The sequence below is a fragment of the Protopterus annectens genome, chromosome 1.part0 (assembly GCF_019279795.1).
Source record: "Protopterus annectens isolate FY-2018-M chromosome 1.part0, PAN1.0, whole genome shotgun sequence".
Classification (NCBI taxonomy): Eukaryota; Metazoa; Chordata; order Ceratodontiformes; family Protopteridae; genus Protopterus; species Protopterus annectens.
In genome coordinates, this window is record NC_056725.1 from 1742195855 (window position 1) to 1742211229 (window position 15375).

The window sequence follows — 15375 nt, forward strand, 5'->3', positions numbered from 1 at the left end:
GGGATGTGAACACGGCACCACAGGTGTTACAGGTGTCCAGTGTGGAACATAGTGAAGGTGCACTGTCTGCATGTACGTGTCTATTGGACTGATGGACAGGTTGCCATGCCCTCTGTAAACCACTGCATGCATTCACACCATGGTTACTATCAGTGGGCAATATGCAGGGTACTGCCAACATAGCGGTTGTTGCCTAGGCAAGTGTGTGTGTGTGTGTGTGTGTGTGTGTATATGAGACATGGGTTGAGAGTGTTCTCTGGGTAATAAAAGGTTGTTAACTTTGTTTGCAAGGCCTTTATGTCACATGTAGGGGTATGGATTTGCACCCCAGCCTCTCAGCTATTTCACATCTGTTATCCCTGTAAGGTGGACATTGTAACATATACTAGGGCCACCACATAATTTGCAAAACCCGCTCCACAATGAGTCCAGTTGTTACACACTCACAACCACCTCCACACAGGATATGAATGACACACACACACACACACACACACACACACACACACACACACACACACACACACACACACACACACACACACACACCTGCCATGTCTGGGATTAGAACTCCTACCTAACTAGTTTATTACACTACAGCACTATGCAGTTATAGGACGCGTCACATAGATTACTGGAGTGCTCCTTCCCCAAAGGTGTATTTCACAGTGAATGACATCAGCAGGCTTGCCACAGTAGGGCATTTGAATTGTAGTGAGTGTGACTAGCCTGAAAAGCATTGCTCCCTACACAGACATAGAAACACATGCACAAACATCCACACCTGCCATGTGTGGGAATAGAACCCTACCAGAGTTCTATATCACACTACAGCATTATGCTGTTACAGGATGCGCCACGGAGATTACGGGAGTATTCCTTCCCCAAAGGTGTATTTCACAGTGAATGACATCAGCAGCCTTGCCAAAGTAGGACATTTGAATTGTAGTGAGTGTGCGTAGCCTAAAAAGCAGTGCTCCATACACAGACACAGACACAGACACACACACACACACACACACACACACACACACACACACACACACACACACACACACACACACACAGTTGCCATGTCTGGGATTAGAACTCCTACCTAACTAGTTTATCACACTACAGCAGTACACAGTTATAGGACGCACCATGGAGATTACTGGGCTACACCTTTCCCAAAGGTTTATTTCACAGTGAATGACAACAGCAGCCTTGCCAAAGTAGGGCATTTGAATTGTAGTGAGTGTGACTAGCCTAAAAAGCATTGCTCTCTACACAGACAGAGACACACTTACACAGTTGCCATGTCTGGGATTAGAACTCGTACTTAACTAGATTATCACACTACAGCAGTACGCAGTTATGCGATGCGCCACGGAGATTACTGGGCTACACCTTTCCCAAAGGTGTATTTCAAAGTGGATGACCTCAGCAGGCTTGTCATAGTAGGGCTATGGGAGGGCAGTGTGTTTATGGGCCATAACCAATTCATCTAGAGATTGACTCACCACATGCGGGCACACGCAGGGATATGTTCCGCAGGTACATGTATACAGCTGCTAGATGACTACTTCCTTGTACAGTCATGTTGCACAGCTAGCACTTGCACCACATAGTCTGTATTGTTGATGGATACCACTGGCTATTGTCTACAGTGAGTGATATTTACACCTCATGTGGTTGTAGCCATTTGGCTGTGTGCTGGGTGGGACAGGCCTCATGATGGATGATTCCTTGTCACAGTCACTCTCTTCCACACATCTATGTACTATGTCTACTTTGGCTTATTATAGTGTGTTGTCTTTGGATATAGGTATGTATTCCTATCCACTGTATGCAAAGCATGACTGGTGCATACTGAGGAGTGTATGCACTAACATCTGCAACTGCCAGAAATGTACGATCCACTGTTGTTTGCAGACATGGATTTCATTTGTTTAAGTGTGTGAGCATGCCCAGTATGACCTTTCAGTATGCTGTTGTCTGACATTGCCTTCACTTCTCTACATTGCCTTCATTTCTCTAAGTGTGTGAGCATGCCCAGTATGCCCTTCTGTATTGAATGTGTGGATCAATTCCAGGTAGTTTGTACTCCAATGCAGACCTTTGTGCTGTATACCTACAGGTAGCAAACTGTTTTTGCAGGGCATTCGATCATTTGGCAATATGGGGACAAACTGTGCAGGGGATAGTGTGTACTGTAGGTGATTGTTGTCTGTGCTGCTTCAGCTACATGGTACTGCTGTTAAAGATATTCAGACATGTGTACTGTCATACACTGTGATGTTTTCTGTCCTAATGTACTGTCAGGTGGACATTCTTGCTTACAGTGATGTCTTGGGGAACAAGGGTGACTGCAGCTGCGTTTGGTATTGTGGGCAGATGCCTTCATATTCATGTTAAGTTATGCCATTCTGGAGGGGGAGCTGCAGACACTTGCTGCTGGATCTGTATATCCGATTCAGCACCTTCGTACAGTGCTGGCAGAGGATCCCATACTTGTACATCCATCGACATGACAGTATGGCCTTATCTTGCTGTGGCAATACCTCACAGCTGTACAGATTCACACAGGTTATGCAGAGGAAGGGGCCATGAGTCAGGACATTACCCTTATTGTGGTGTACGGGCAATTATGTAGCCAACCATTTATGTGTTTACAGCCAAGGATAATGTGTGCATACAGCTTTGTGTCGGACCTTGCACATTACATGCTGCCCATGCTCCCACCCCTGTTATTCTATCCTCTTCCATACATTATGCATACATTCTCTGATACTTTCCCTAAGGTTATCACCCCATCACAGTTGTGTTTTGGTGTTGGTCCACAGTTCATGCAGTGGGACATGGTGGACATGTTAATGTGGTTTGTCCACATGGCCTTGCATATGTGGAGTGTGTTATGTTCTTATTTGGGTGTCCATGACATAACATGCATTGGCAGTACATGTGAGACACAGGCCTTTGGCAGAGACCTGTGGGCCATTTGGTGTTGATGCGGTCCAGATGTGGTAGGCCATTGCATTCCGTCAGTCCTACAGTCTCAGAACACCATACAATATATTCCCCTGGGGTGACAGGGTAGGTGCGCTAGTTGTTCATGCCAATACCTTCTATCAGTCTTGATCAGGTGGTGTGGATGCTGGCAGGGTGCTACCTATGGCTAGGGACACACCTGCATGGGACACCTGCACTGCATACTGCGTTCTTTCTCTATTGCCATATACAGGTGGGGTCGTATTGTACCCATTCCCCACAGCAGGGATATGACCAGAGAGGTACCTGTGGGGGGTGTTTGGGTGACCTGGGTGCATGTGTGCTATGTACACTACTTACATCTGACACACAGATATGCATGGGGCATTCCAGTTATGCTGGCATGTGCAGCTACATCAGCTGTTTCCCAATACATCAGTCCTACCTCCTTTGTGATCTGCAAGTTTTTGGGCAGACAACACCAGTATCCCCTACTACAGGTCCAGATAATGTGATGCATACCTGTTTGTACAATTCCAGGGGTATGACCATTTCACAGTTACACGATATATACTATCTAAAATTCTAGAGAAATGCATCCATTTGCAAGTCATGAAATTCCTGAACACACATCAGCATCTCTCCACCACACAACATGGCTTCCGCTCTCATCACAGCACAACCACTGCTCTTTTTTCATTCTCTAATCTAGTTAACCTTCACAAGAACGACAACAAATATACATCAGCCATTTTCTTGGACCTCTCAAAGGCATTTGACATGGTTGGTCTTTCACTCCATGCTGCTAGAATCTCTAGCCTCACTATCTTTCACCCCATCTACCATAGCTACCTATCTGACAGGCAACAATCTGTCCAATGGCAAGGAGCACTTTCCCCTCAACTTCCAACTACCATACTGGGCCCACTTCTCTTTTCTATTTTCACAAACAACCTGAATAGCTCTACCCAGCATGGCACACTTATTCAATATGAGATGATTCAACCCTGGTCTGCACTGCATCATCTCCCACCATTCTACAGCACCTTACCCAGGAAACCTTTAACTCTGTAGAAAAATGGATATCAGGTATCCAACTAATCCTAAACCCCAATAAGACAAAACTACTACTATTTTACCCTAACAAATCAAAAGCTCTCCTCTCCTTTTCTATCTCCTCTAAAAATGGCATTGCCCTTCTGACCGCACCAAACTTCTTGGTATTGAAATTGACAACAATCTTCACCTTGATAGCCACATCTCACAAACCATTAAATCGGTTCACAAAAAAATGGGCGCACCATATAGGCACAAAAACTCTCTCTCTCACCAAGCAAGAGTCACCCATGCCCAGAGTCACCTTCTGTCCACACTACTGTGCACAGCACCTATTTTCATCCATATTAGAAAAACTGACCTAAACAACCTAGAATCCTGTTACAATAAGATAGCCAAGTTTGCTACAAACTCCAGCTATAGAAAACATAACTGTGTTGTACTAAAAGAACTAAAACGGCTAGAGTTACCACAACTACTTAACTACCACCAGCTATTTACTGCATATAACTTCCTTATGTACACTGAAAAAAAAACATCTATATCCAGTCTTCTTACCCATTACACTGCAAATTGGCATCTCCGATCTAGTGACAAATCTCTCCTCTGCATCTCCAGGGCAAACAATACTGCAGGCAAAGTGCTCTTTTCCAACACCGTTACTAAAAACTGGAATTCCCTCCCCCATTCTCTGACCACTACCTCTACCACCCCACAATTCAAAAACTCCCTCAGATCACATCTACTAAACACCTGGTTATGTCCTTGTATCACTTAACCTTTATTCACCCATCTCCCCCCTTCTTTTTCCAACTTCCAAGCTATTCACTTTAACCCTCTACAGTATTAAACCCAGCCAATAACTCTGGCTATTAGTTGCTACTTCTCATAGCAGGTGATTGATCCTCTTTGTCATAATCATTATACACTTGCACATTACATGGAATTCCTGACTTTTTCTCCTGGAAAATGTCTTTTTCCAATTTATTTTATATATTTTCAGTGTTTGTCTGGTAAAATGTCTAACTCCATGTTGTATTATTTAAATTACCTTTGTATAAGACTGTATAAATTTGCTTCTCTTGTTTTGTTTTTTGTAACAATGTTTCGGAGCTTTTCTCCCCAGGCCTCCACTGTAAATGGACCTGGTCCAGTTGGAATTTCCCGGTTAACAAATGTAAAATAAAAATTAAAAAAAAAAAATTAAAAAAATACTGTATGTCTGGGGTACTTTCCCCTGTATACTGCTTGTGTATCTAGCCCAACAGCCATGCCATGTAAATCTTTCAGATGGTGACACATATTACCACTATACATTTACAATGGCTTACTGTTACCATGTGTTATACTGATGGGAATTTTCTTAGGCACTGCAGTTGTGAGGACTTGGCCCTGTCATCAGAAGTAGTAGACAATGGCCACCAGGTCATACCTCAACATGCATACATACTGACCACTCTCACACAATATGAAACACACACCAACCTAACACACACACATACCTGCATACTGTGCAAATGCTACAATCTATCCTGCTACCTTGGCCACCACTGAGCATCTGTGCTCCAGTGGTATTATACCTACACATATATGTTACTATATTTCTACACAGGGTTGTGGGGGGGGGGCACACCTGACTGTTATGACGTGTGTAAATTGGAGTGGGGGGGCACATCTGACTTACGATGTGTGTACATCGGATTGGGGGGGCACACCAGACCGTTACTACATTTCCAAATAGGTTTGGGGGGCACACCTGTCTGCTTCTACATTTCAACACAGAGGTTGGGAGGGAGCACACCTGACTGTTACTACATTTCTACACTGGATTGGGGGAAGGGGCACACCTGTTTCTACATGTCTACATAGGTTGGGGGGGCACACCTGACTGATTCTAGATGTCTACATAGGTTTGGGGGGGCACACCTGACTGTTACGACATTTCTACATAGTATGGGGGGGCACACCGGACTGATTCTACATTTATACACAGACGTGGGGGGCACACCTGACTATTTCTACACAGGTTTGGGGGGGCACACCTGACTGTTTCTACATTTCTACATAGGATGGCGGGGGGGGCACACCTGACACTTGTACACATTTGCTATGACTGTACTGCTATGTCAGGTACTCCATTTCATTCTGTATTCTAACCTATCATGCTGACTAGAGGCATATCAGTGTACTACAGGTCTTAGGTTTGACTGACCTACATATTAGTTTCTGATTTCCAACCCTTCAGAACTAACATCCCACTGCCTGACCTGACATAGTCTGTCTGTGTAGGCCTGGGGGGGAGCTTACCCATAGGCATCATTCAGAGGCCATAGCACAGCCATTGTTTGTGTTTGTCTACACCTGTCCTGCTGGCTGAGACTGTTGTTGGGTATGTGTACCTCCCTGACTGGCATGTGTGAGTCATATGGACACACATGTGGCCCAGCACATTTCCTGCAGTGGGCTTTGTCGCCCTGTGTAGTACTGGCTACTATGGTGACACCAGTATTTGTTACAGATCTCATGGTGCCACTGTAGGTGTCTACTATCTGCTGACATGCTATTCAGCCACCCAATTCCCTTGCATGCTCACATCCATACCATAGATACAGGTAACAACACATACTACTCCATTCGGCAAATGGTAGGTTGAGTGACTTACCTTGTGGGTGTGCCAGTATTGAGGGTGGTGCTGCAGGGATGCCTATGTCGGATGCACACAGTATACTCCCTACACATGGTTGAGCACAGGTAGTGTCATGTTTGGCATCCATTTCACTGTATGTGCGAGTCAGAGAGAGATGTCATTCCCTGGGTCCCCCCCTGTGTCAGTGTATGTGCTATGTGTTGCCTCTTTGCCAAGGCCAGGGCATACTGGGTATGCCTCCTTCTGCCTACTGGGGCAGGCTCAGGTTGTTCCTCCTCTGAGTCACTATGTGCCTGTGCAAGCCTTGGCAATGGTGGGGGGCTGTGTGGCCTTGCCCCATGCTGTTCCTGCTGCAGCTGTTTCCACAAGATCATATTACGTTGCATGATACATACGATGACAATTTGGGTACATGTAGCTGGTGAGTACTACATGGCTCCACCAGATGTGTCCAGGCACCGGAAACCGTGACTTGAGCATACCAAACACAAGCTCTATTAGAATTATGGTCTGTGCATGCACCTCATTATGGAGTTCTTGTTCGGGTGTGTGTGCATTTCTGATGGGTGTCATCAGCCGCGGCTCCAGTGCGTAACCAGCATCACCCACTAGATGACCTTAAGGGATGTCCCTATTGGCAAATCTCTGGTACAGCTGTGTCAGATGCCAGATGTGGGAATCATGATAGCTTCCAGTTCAGCCAACAAACACATTCATTATTATGCCCTGGGCATCGCACACAACCTGGCAGTTGATGGAGGGGAAGGCCTTGCGGTTGATGTAGACCCTACCCCGCTCACCGGGTGGTGCTTTGATGCGTATGTGCGTGCAGTATATAGCACTCACTACCTCAGGGTATTCTGCTATTTGGTGGAACAGTTGCATATTGCTGGCCAATGCCTCATGGGTGTTGGGGAAATATATGTGCTCACCGGCATGTGCTGACATGGCATCCAGGAACTGGTGGAGTAGCCTGGCTGCTGATGCCTGTGAGATCCCCATCATATCCCCAGTTGGCCTTTGGAAGGTACCTGTAGCTAGTATTCTTAGGCCTACACATACCTTGATATCCACTGGGATGGGTTCCCCTCTGCTAGTTCTGTGCGTCAGGCGTGGCCGGCACAGCTCAACAATTTGCTGTAAGAGGTCCCTGTCCACCCTACAGCGCTCCACTATCTCAAGCTTATGTAGCTCCTGGTAGGTTCCCCTGGGTCTGTACACTCTTCTCCGTCTCCTCACTGTGGGTTGGTCGACAGCATTCACATCCTCACCACCCTCAGCCTCTTCCAGATGTTGTTGTATGATAGTTATTGCAGCCCGTCATTTTGTTTGTTAAAATTTCCCCGCTTGTATACACCGGTGGTGTAGAGTATGGGAAAAACCAGAGGGAAAGGTGTTTACATAGTTTATAGTAGTGTTATGGGCTGGGCTGGTCTGCTGCCTGTGTAATTGGCTGATTCTGATACATTTCACCTGTCAGCTATGCTAGTTCTCCTAGATTACCTTCCTACTGCTGTTTTCCCTTCCCATTGCCTTCCTGTTTAAGGCAGGGGGCACGCCGCGCAAACACAGTGCTCAAATGTGCACAGAGCTGCTATTTCCTGGTTTACTTGTTTTTTTCCTTTAAAACCCGGTGTGCGGAGCGCACACCCGCTTAGGCAATGTAAAGAGTGATAGGCAGCCTCAGACACACACCCTTGCTTAGTTCTGTTAAGCTAGGAGCAAACCTGAGCCACAGGGCTCCAGTCTGCTTACAGTATGCCTGACACACACCATTACAATGTCAGCTAAGTCCTAGGCTTACACCAAGCTATTCCTGCTCTTACACTGTTGGGTGCTTACTAGCATGCAGGGGAAATCTGGGATTCAGTATCATTACCCTCATTTGCATAGGATTGCCTGCTAATGCATAGTTACATGTCCCACACTGAGCCTCCCCCCTTAGCAACCACTATTCACTGGCCATGTTGTCTTCTGCCTGCCATTGAGTATAATGGCAAAATAGTGATTTTGATTAGAATGCTTATTTTATGTTTTTTTTTTCTTATTTTCCCCCGATCCCGTTTACGTGCCTCTGCCCTACACTTAAACAGCCGAGATTGGCTAAAAAAATATAAAAGTTGATTTTTTTTTATTTTTGCAAGTGTTTTCCATTTCAATGGCTTTATAGATGGCCATTGGCATGCTTTCTAAATTATGTCCACCCTTTCTTTGGAGCGGTCATGGCTCCGTTTTGTAATTTGCAGAAATGTACTCCGTTATTGGCAGAGTACATTTCTGCAGATTACACTAGTCCTACACAGCCGGTTTCCAGCTTCCTGGATTGCAAATTTACCTCATTTGCATGGATTTCGCCTGAAAATGGGGTAATCTTCATACAGGGGCTGAGTCCGTGCAGGAGCCCTCATGCACACCCCTACAGGTTATTCCTGGATCGCACAACAGACATATTGCCTGCTGGAGCTCCTACACTAGTCCTGCACGCCATGCAGGGCTTGCAGAATCCGCCGGGGGAATGATTTATACTACATCTAGTGGTACTCTACTGCTAGAAAAGTTGGTTGAGCTGGTTTTGTCACCGTTTGAGTTAGATTACTTATGGTGAGGATTATTTTGGCTTCTTTTCCATGATGCCCTATCAAGTATATGCTGGTCAACTATCTGCAGTGTTTTTTTTTGTTTTGTTTTTTTTATTGGGCAGTGCCATTACTATGTCAATGAGTGTTTTTTTTTTTTTTTTTACTATCTTGTTTGGATTCAATAACAGATGCATATAGATCATTATCAGTGTCACGTGCTGAGTGCACCTATTCAAAGACCATGTTGCAGGTGCCCATTTCAGTGTTATGTTCATAGAGTAAGTTGCTGTTTGTAAGATTTTTATGGTAAAGTAGATTTTACATACCATCACAATATCTCCAGTGATACATTTTCTTGCCCTGCATGCTTTTGCATACTTATGGTGGGGTTTGGTCTGTTAGACCTTATAAAAGACAGGTTCTTAAAATTAAATACATACATGTATGTGTATAATCAATTTAGCACAGTCATCTACAACTGCGGTGGTGGTGCTGCAGTAGCGTTGTCACCTCACAGTTAGACGTTGCACGTTCGATTCTCAGTTAGAGCATTTTCTGTGTGTCAACATGCATGAATGGGCGTTCCTTCGCTGAAGGTTGTGCGTTAGGCCCGGCAAGCCAGCACGTAAAACTCTACTGCCAATCATTAGTGGACCGGAGTTCCGCTGTGGCGACCCCTAACCGGGAAAAGCCGAAAGACAGTTATTGGCTAGTCTACAAATCACAGACAAACCCAGAGAAACACAGTGCAAGCCCACCCACTCACCCCATCACACACACACACACACACACACACACACACACACACACACACACACACACACACACACACACACACACACACACACACACACACACACACACACACACACACACACACACACACACCCTTCTGTACCCACATATCTAAATCACTTACAAAACATACCAAACACACTTCTAATATGGGGGCAAGCCCTTCTTGGATCCCCCCAAAAACTAATACAACCAATTCTGACATTGTCCTTACCTTGTGGTAAGTGTCACTCCAGACAAAGACTTGCACAACTCCTTTATCCTCAATACATGCCCCCTGCAAACACATATCATAAGCTTCTAACCAGTCACCCAATACCACATTTTCAATCATTCACTCACTCATTCAACCACTCAACTATTATCCATACAAGTAATTTAGATCTTTCTCACCTACATGCACTATACTCAACAAAAACACTATCTGTTCATGCACAACACAAGAAAAACAGCATCCGCACACATTGGACCAACACAAAGTTGACCTCCTACCCATGTGCATATCTAGTAGTTTCCTTAAATAGTAGCAGATTGCCAGGTCTAGATCTCTCTTATATAGTGAGAAAGTGTTCACTATACAAGCACAAACAACCTTTTTAAACACTTCTATTAAATTATCACTTAGACATTGACAAACATACATTAAAAGAAAAGAAAACAAACCATTCTAACATCACATATATTTTCTTTGCTATCTTCAGTCCAACGTTACAAAAAATTGTTGAATTCCTGTCTTCCCTTAAACCTCACTGCTGTTCCTGAACATTATAATGCATGTATTGTTCCTAAAATTTCCATTTACTTCTATGTATTTTGCTCGTTCCCTTTTCTAAAGATCACACTTCCAATTCTTTTACCTCTTTTGTAATATTCAATACTTCAAATACAGTTGGTGTAGACTTTATTCTCCATCACAACTCTAACATTTGCTGTCTACCTGAGGAAACATTATCTGAAGTCTGCTTGGGGTATAAAATACCTTTGCAAACACTTCTAAGCAAAGACCCTAAACCTTCTGGACTTGGTTGCATACTTAGGAGCCATACATATGTCTTTCTTTTTTTGTCTTGTAAGTTGCTTTTCAGTCTCTATTCCCAATCTTTTCTAACTTTCTCTGATTGATTCTTATAGTTATCATGCAATATTTTAAACAGCTGTTTCTATTCTACATTCAACTAAAACTCTACTAGAGCAAGCCTTTCACTTAAAATTCCCCCATCCCTTTTTCTTTGTCTGTACTCTGAAATCAAGCCCTGGTAGGGAAGGCAGTCTCTAGCCTGCAGTCCAAATGTTTTCTTGGCCTCATCCCATTCCTGCTGGAGTTATTTGCTCTCAACATCTTGATTTCTTTGCCAGGTTTTTCCAGTAAATTTCAGATCCCCTATTGCCTATTTTCTGTATTGCTACTTTCAGTCATCCCGATTGGCAAAATCTCCATTCTCCATTCTTGTATTGACTTAGTTTTTAGAATTCTTCTGCTAATTTATGAATATAATATTATATATGGTTGTTAGTACTCTCCTTAAGGATCTGCATCCACAATCCTACATTGTCTCTATTTCTTCAACTTCCCCTTTGCTTCATCATCATCTCTTTATTGTATTACAACCTTCTGCTTGTGTTGTGTATATGAGCCTTAGTACAGCCTTCAGTACACGCACTTGCTCTTGATGAACATGGATACTTAACATGCATGCATATATGACAAAGTGTAACTTGATATATACAGAGAAACAAGTGGGCACCCATCAAAATGGATCATGACATAATAAATTAGACCCTTATGGTCTTAAGAGACAGAAAATTAATTTATTTTTACCATGATTCTGTAACACAGCAAACACATAGGTCATGTAGAAGAAGGAATACCAGAATATCTGCTAATTTACTTGAAGCACTTTATGCAGTGATTACCTGTGCCATGTAGCTTGTGAGGTTGCACTGGACTGTTTTTAACAATGACTTACTTGCTTTGTTAAAGTAGTGGAAAGAATTTTACCATTACAGACCTACAAGACTTGGCTTCATTGGACAGGCCCAGGGTTGGGTAACCTAGGTTTCACACTGTATGCAGAAGTAGAAACAGATTTTGACACTTACAACTATTTTTTTTTTTTTGCTCTCTTTGTGATCATTGTTTCTGGTTATACTTGTAGCAAATGAATCTGCACACGTTGAAAAGGTTTGAGTAACTGTTCTAATTGTAGTAAGTAGTAAGGGTTAATGGTTTGATGGTGATTTTTAACAGTGTTTCCAAGCAGTATTCTATCATCTATCCTCAGATGGTATTTAAAAAGAACTGTACCTTTGCCATCGACTAGATCCCAGGTGTGTGTGTGTGTGTGGGGGGGGGGGGGGGGGTTACTATTGCAAGGAGGCATTTGGTTTACATGTTTATAACATCACTTTAATGGTAAATTACAAAATTATGTATCGACTCACAGGGTCACTAGAAGGGTTAATGTTAAAATTCGATATATTTATTTGAAGAGTTTCATGATCATCTAGTAAGAGTGAATGTGTATTTCTGCCTGGTGAGTGCCAATTTATTTAACTGTATTTTTCCCCGAGACAGGTAGAGAGTATTGTGGGTATGGTGAGTTTCACAACTGTCCATCACTTAGCAGTGTGAAACAATTAGACAAATAATGTACACCAGCCTGATATCTTGTCTTCACAAACACACAACACTGAAAAGTGTATGGGCTTCAGGGCGGTGTTTACTCCTACTTGAGGGGCATAATTATTGCCCAAGTTGTTTTTTAGAATAAGATCCAATGAAACTAGAAATACATTTTTCATTTACTGGCAACATTTGTTGATTACTGTTAATATCTCTACACCTAAACCTACAACCCTAACCTTAAAACTGTAACTCTAACAATAACCCTAAAACACAACATTCAACTCACTCTTCATATGGCACAAGTGAGGTTACATTATAACAGAACAATTTCCTGTCCAGTAGAAGTAACCATACTTCTTACTGTATTCACTGATTGTACTTTACATGCTCAATACCTGGGTCACGGCTGATATATTGTCCCAGGACCAGCCCACCAACCCAATTAACAGACATAATAAATAAACCATGGATGTGCTTCAGATCCCAGGAAAGGTGGGGAATGGGCAAGGGAAGGGAAGACAGTTATTCCTCTCATATAGGTGCAGCTCATTTGCTAAGCTGTTTTTCAGAATAAGGGACACAAGTCAGACCTGTCTGGAGAAATCAGAAATATTTTTTTCAAACTTTCTTTAAGTGGAACTGCAAGCCGGTTGACATATACCCTAATTCTAAGTTTCGTAACTCTCAACTGTACAGATTTTTGCTTCATATCTTTGGTCTGTTTTTCATAAAATTGTAGTTTTCTGGCAAATTAGTGGCAAATCATTAGAGTGAAGTTAGAAAATAATGGCAAACATTTGAATTTCAGACTTCATACCCTTCAGAAAATTCATGCTAATGCAATACCTGTTATTTTATCCACTTTCTATGTTTGCAAGAGCAGTACTTTGTCCCTATTGTGGTGCCTTTGTCTCGCTTTTATAGCTTTGTCCAGATTTCTTGTACCAAGAGGTTGAAAGGTATAATTCTAACTGTAACCCTAAACCCCTAAATCTACAACTCTATCCCTAAAATCCAATACTAACTTTAAACCTAAAGCTCTAACCTTAATCCTAAATCCCTAAACCTAAAACTGTAATGCTATCCCTAAAATCCTGTCAGTTTCCCATCCAGAAAGAGAAACCATGGCAAGGGAAAACAAGAAGGTCAAAACCATCGTCCAGTTCAGGGTGCTAAGGGTCTATGCTCGAAAAAGCATACCATTATCACTCTGGACCAGGCTTGCGCCTCTCATTTCACAACCAATACTGTAGGCTGTGTAGGAAAGAGTAGCTAATGGAGATATGGGAATTTATGTTAGGAATACGTCAGTGAATAGAGATGAGGAATCCCAAGCTGTATGCATCAGGAAACTAGAAGCATGACTTCTAAGGCAACACAAGAAAAACGGATATCCAGCATTTGTTAAGGAAATAATTACGTCATGGACCTATTTATGCATAGTTCAGTACTTCACATTTTAACAATTTATACGTCTAGAAACACTACTGTTTGCAAGCTGCTAGACATATTTACTTTTACAACAGTTTTCAAGGCACCTAGACAATCCAGGATAAATAAAACCTGTTATGAGACAAGTCTACTTTTAAACATGCATATGCATTGCACGTTGCATGAGCAAATCTGAAACATGCAGTAAAGGCAATATATGCATTCATAGGCAAACGCCATTTCGTGACTTAATGTTGCATAGTATTACCAAATCAATGGCAGACCCATGACAATATTATAATCTAACACTACTCATAAGCACATCAGAATGCACAGCCTGTCCCTCGTTGGTCACACCACCTACTAAACAAAACACTTAAACTTCCGCGTCTTCTCAACGCGCTTGCGCAAAACGTCAACTGGCCCCACGTTGTCTACCATTCTCCACTTACCTCGGGGTCTTTCCTCCGTATATAAATCGACTACAATGTCTCCAAGAGTAGTTTCTAATAGTACAGCCATCCCAGAGCTTACCACTGTTTACAAAAGTTTGAGCCCTAACTGCTGTCAGAGTAGCAAAGCTACCGTGCTTCTAGCTGGGTCGAGTGTTTTGAAAAATCTCGCCATCTGCTGGGCAAGATGAATTTCTACAGCAGGTACTAAGATGGCAGCTGTAGGTGTGTAATAAAATTAATTATATCATGACATGGGCTAAGTGTAATTCTGGATGCCCCAGATGTGGTTCTTTTTGCAGAAACAGGCACAAACAACTGACTTAAGCGCTGTAACATCACATGGCCCATAGCTCTCAACCAGTCAGGGTCAATTATAAACAGAGACACATTCATAAATAATCAGGCCCGGGGCAGTTTCAAAATATTAGTACTATTAACTTATTAACGTTAAACATTGATAGAATAAGATAATGTGAATTAATATAAATTTTCTGAAGAAAAAGAGGTCTTATAATTCTAAATATTGTCATTATTTATTCAGTGTAATTTCAAAAGTCATCCGTTTTAGGAGTGAGTAAGAGGGACAAAGCTAAAATTTCAGTCAAAAACAGGGACAGTTGTGAGATAGGTAATGGCTCACTTCCAGTGTAACATCAAACGTCATTAAAAAAATTTGTACACAAGACTGTTACAACAAAACCCAGATTTACAACATAATTTCTACTTTGGCACGAAATAGGTATCACAATAAGGGTAACATTATATCAGCTATTTGTAGGGTTTCCACCTGTCAAGAAATTAGATTGTGGTAAATGT

General features: G+C 42.6%; 1 protein-coding gene across 1 annotated transcript in view; it reads right to left on the reverse strand.

Annotated features, from left to right (window-relative positions):
- Positions 1–14699, reverse strand: part of PPIL4 (peptidylprolyl isomerase like 4) — a 614262-nt gene extending 599563 nt beyond the window's left edge. Inside the window, exon 1 of the mRNA XM_044069026.1 lies at positions 14557–14699. Within this exon, the coding sequence (XP_043924961.1) occupies positions 14557–14626 (70 nt within the window). The 5' untranslated portion in view covers positions 14627–14699. The remainder of the gene's footprint in view (positions 1–14556) is intronic.
- Between the last annotated feature and the right edge of the window lie 676 nt (positions 14700–15375).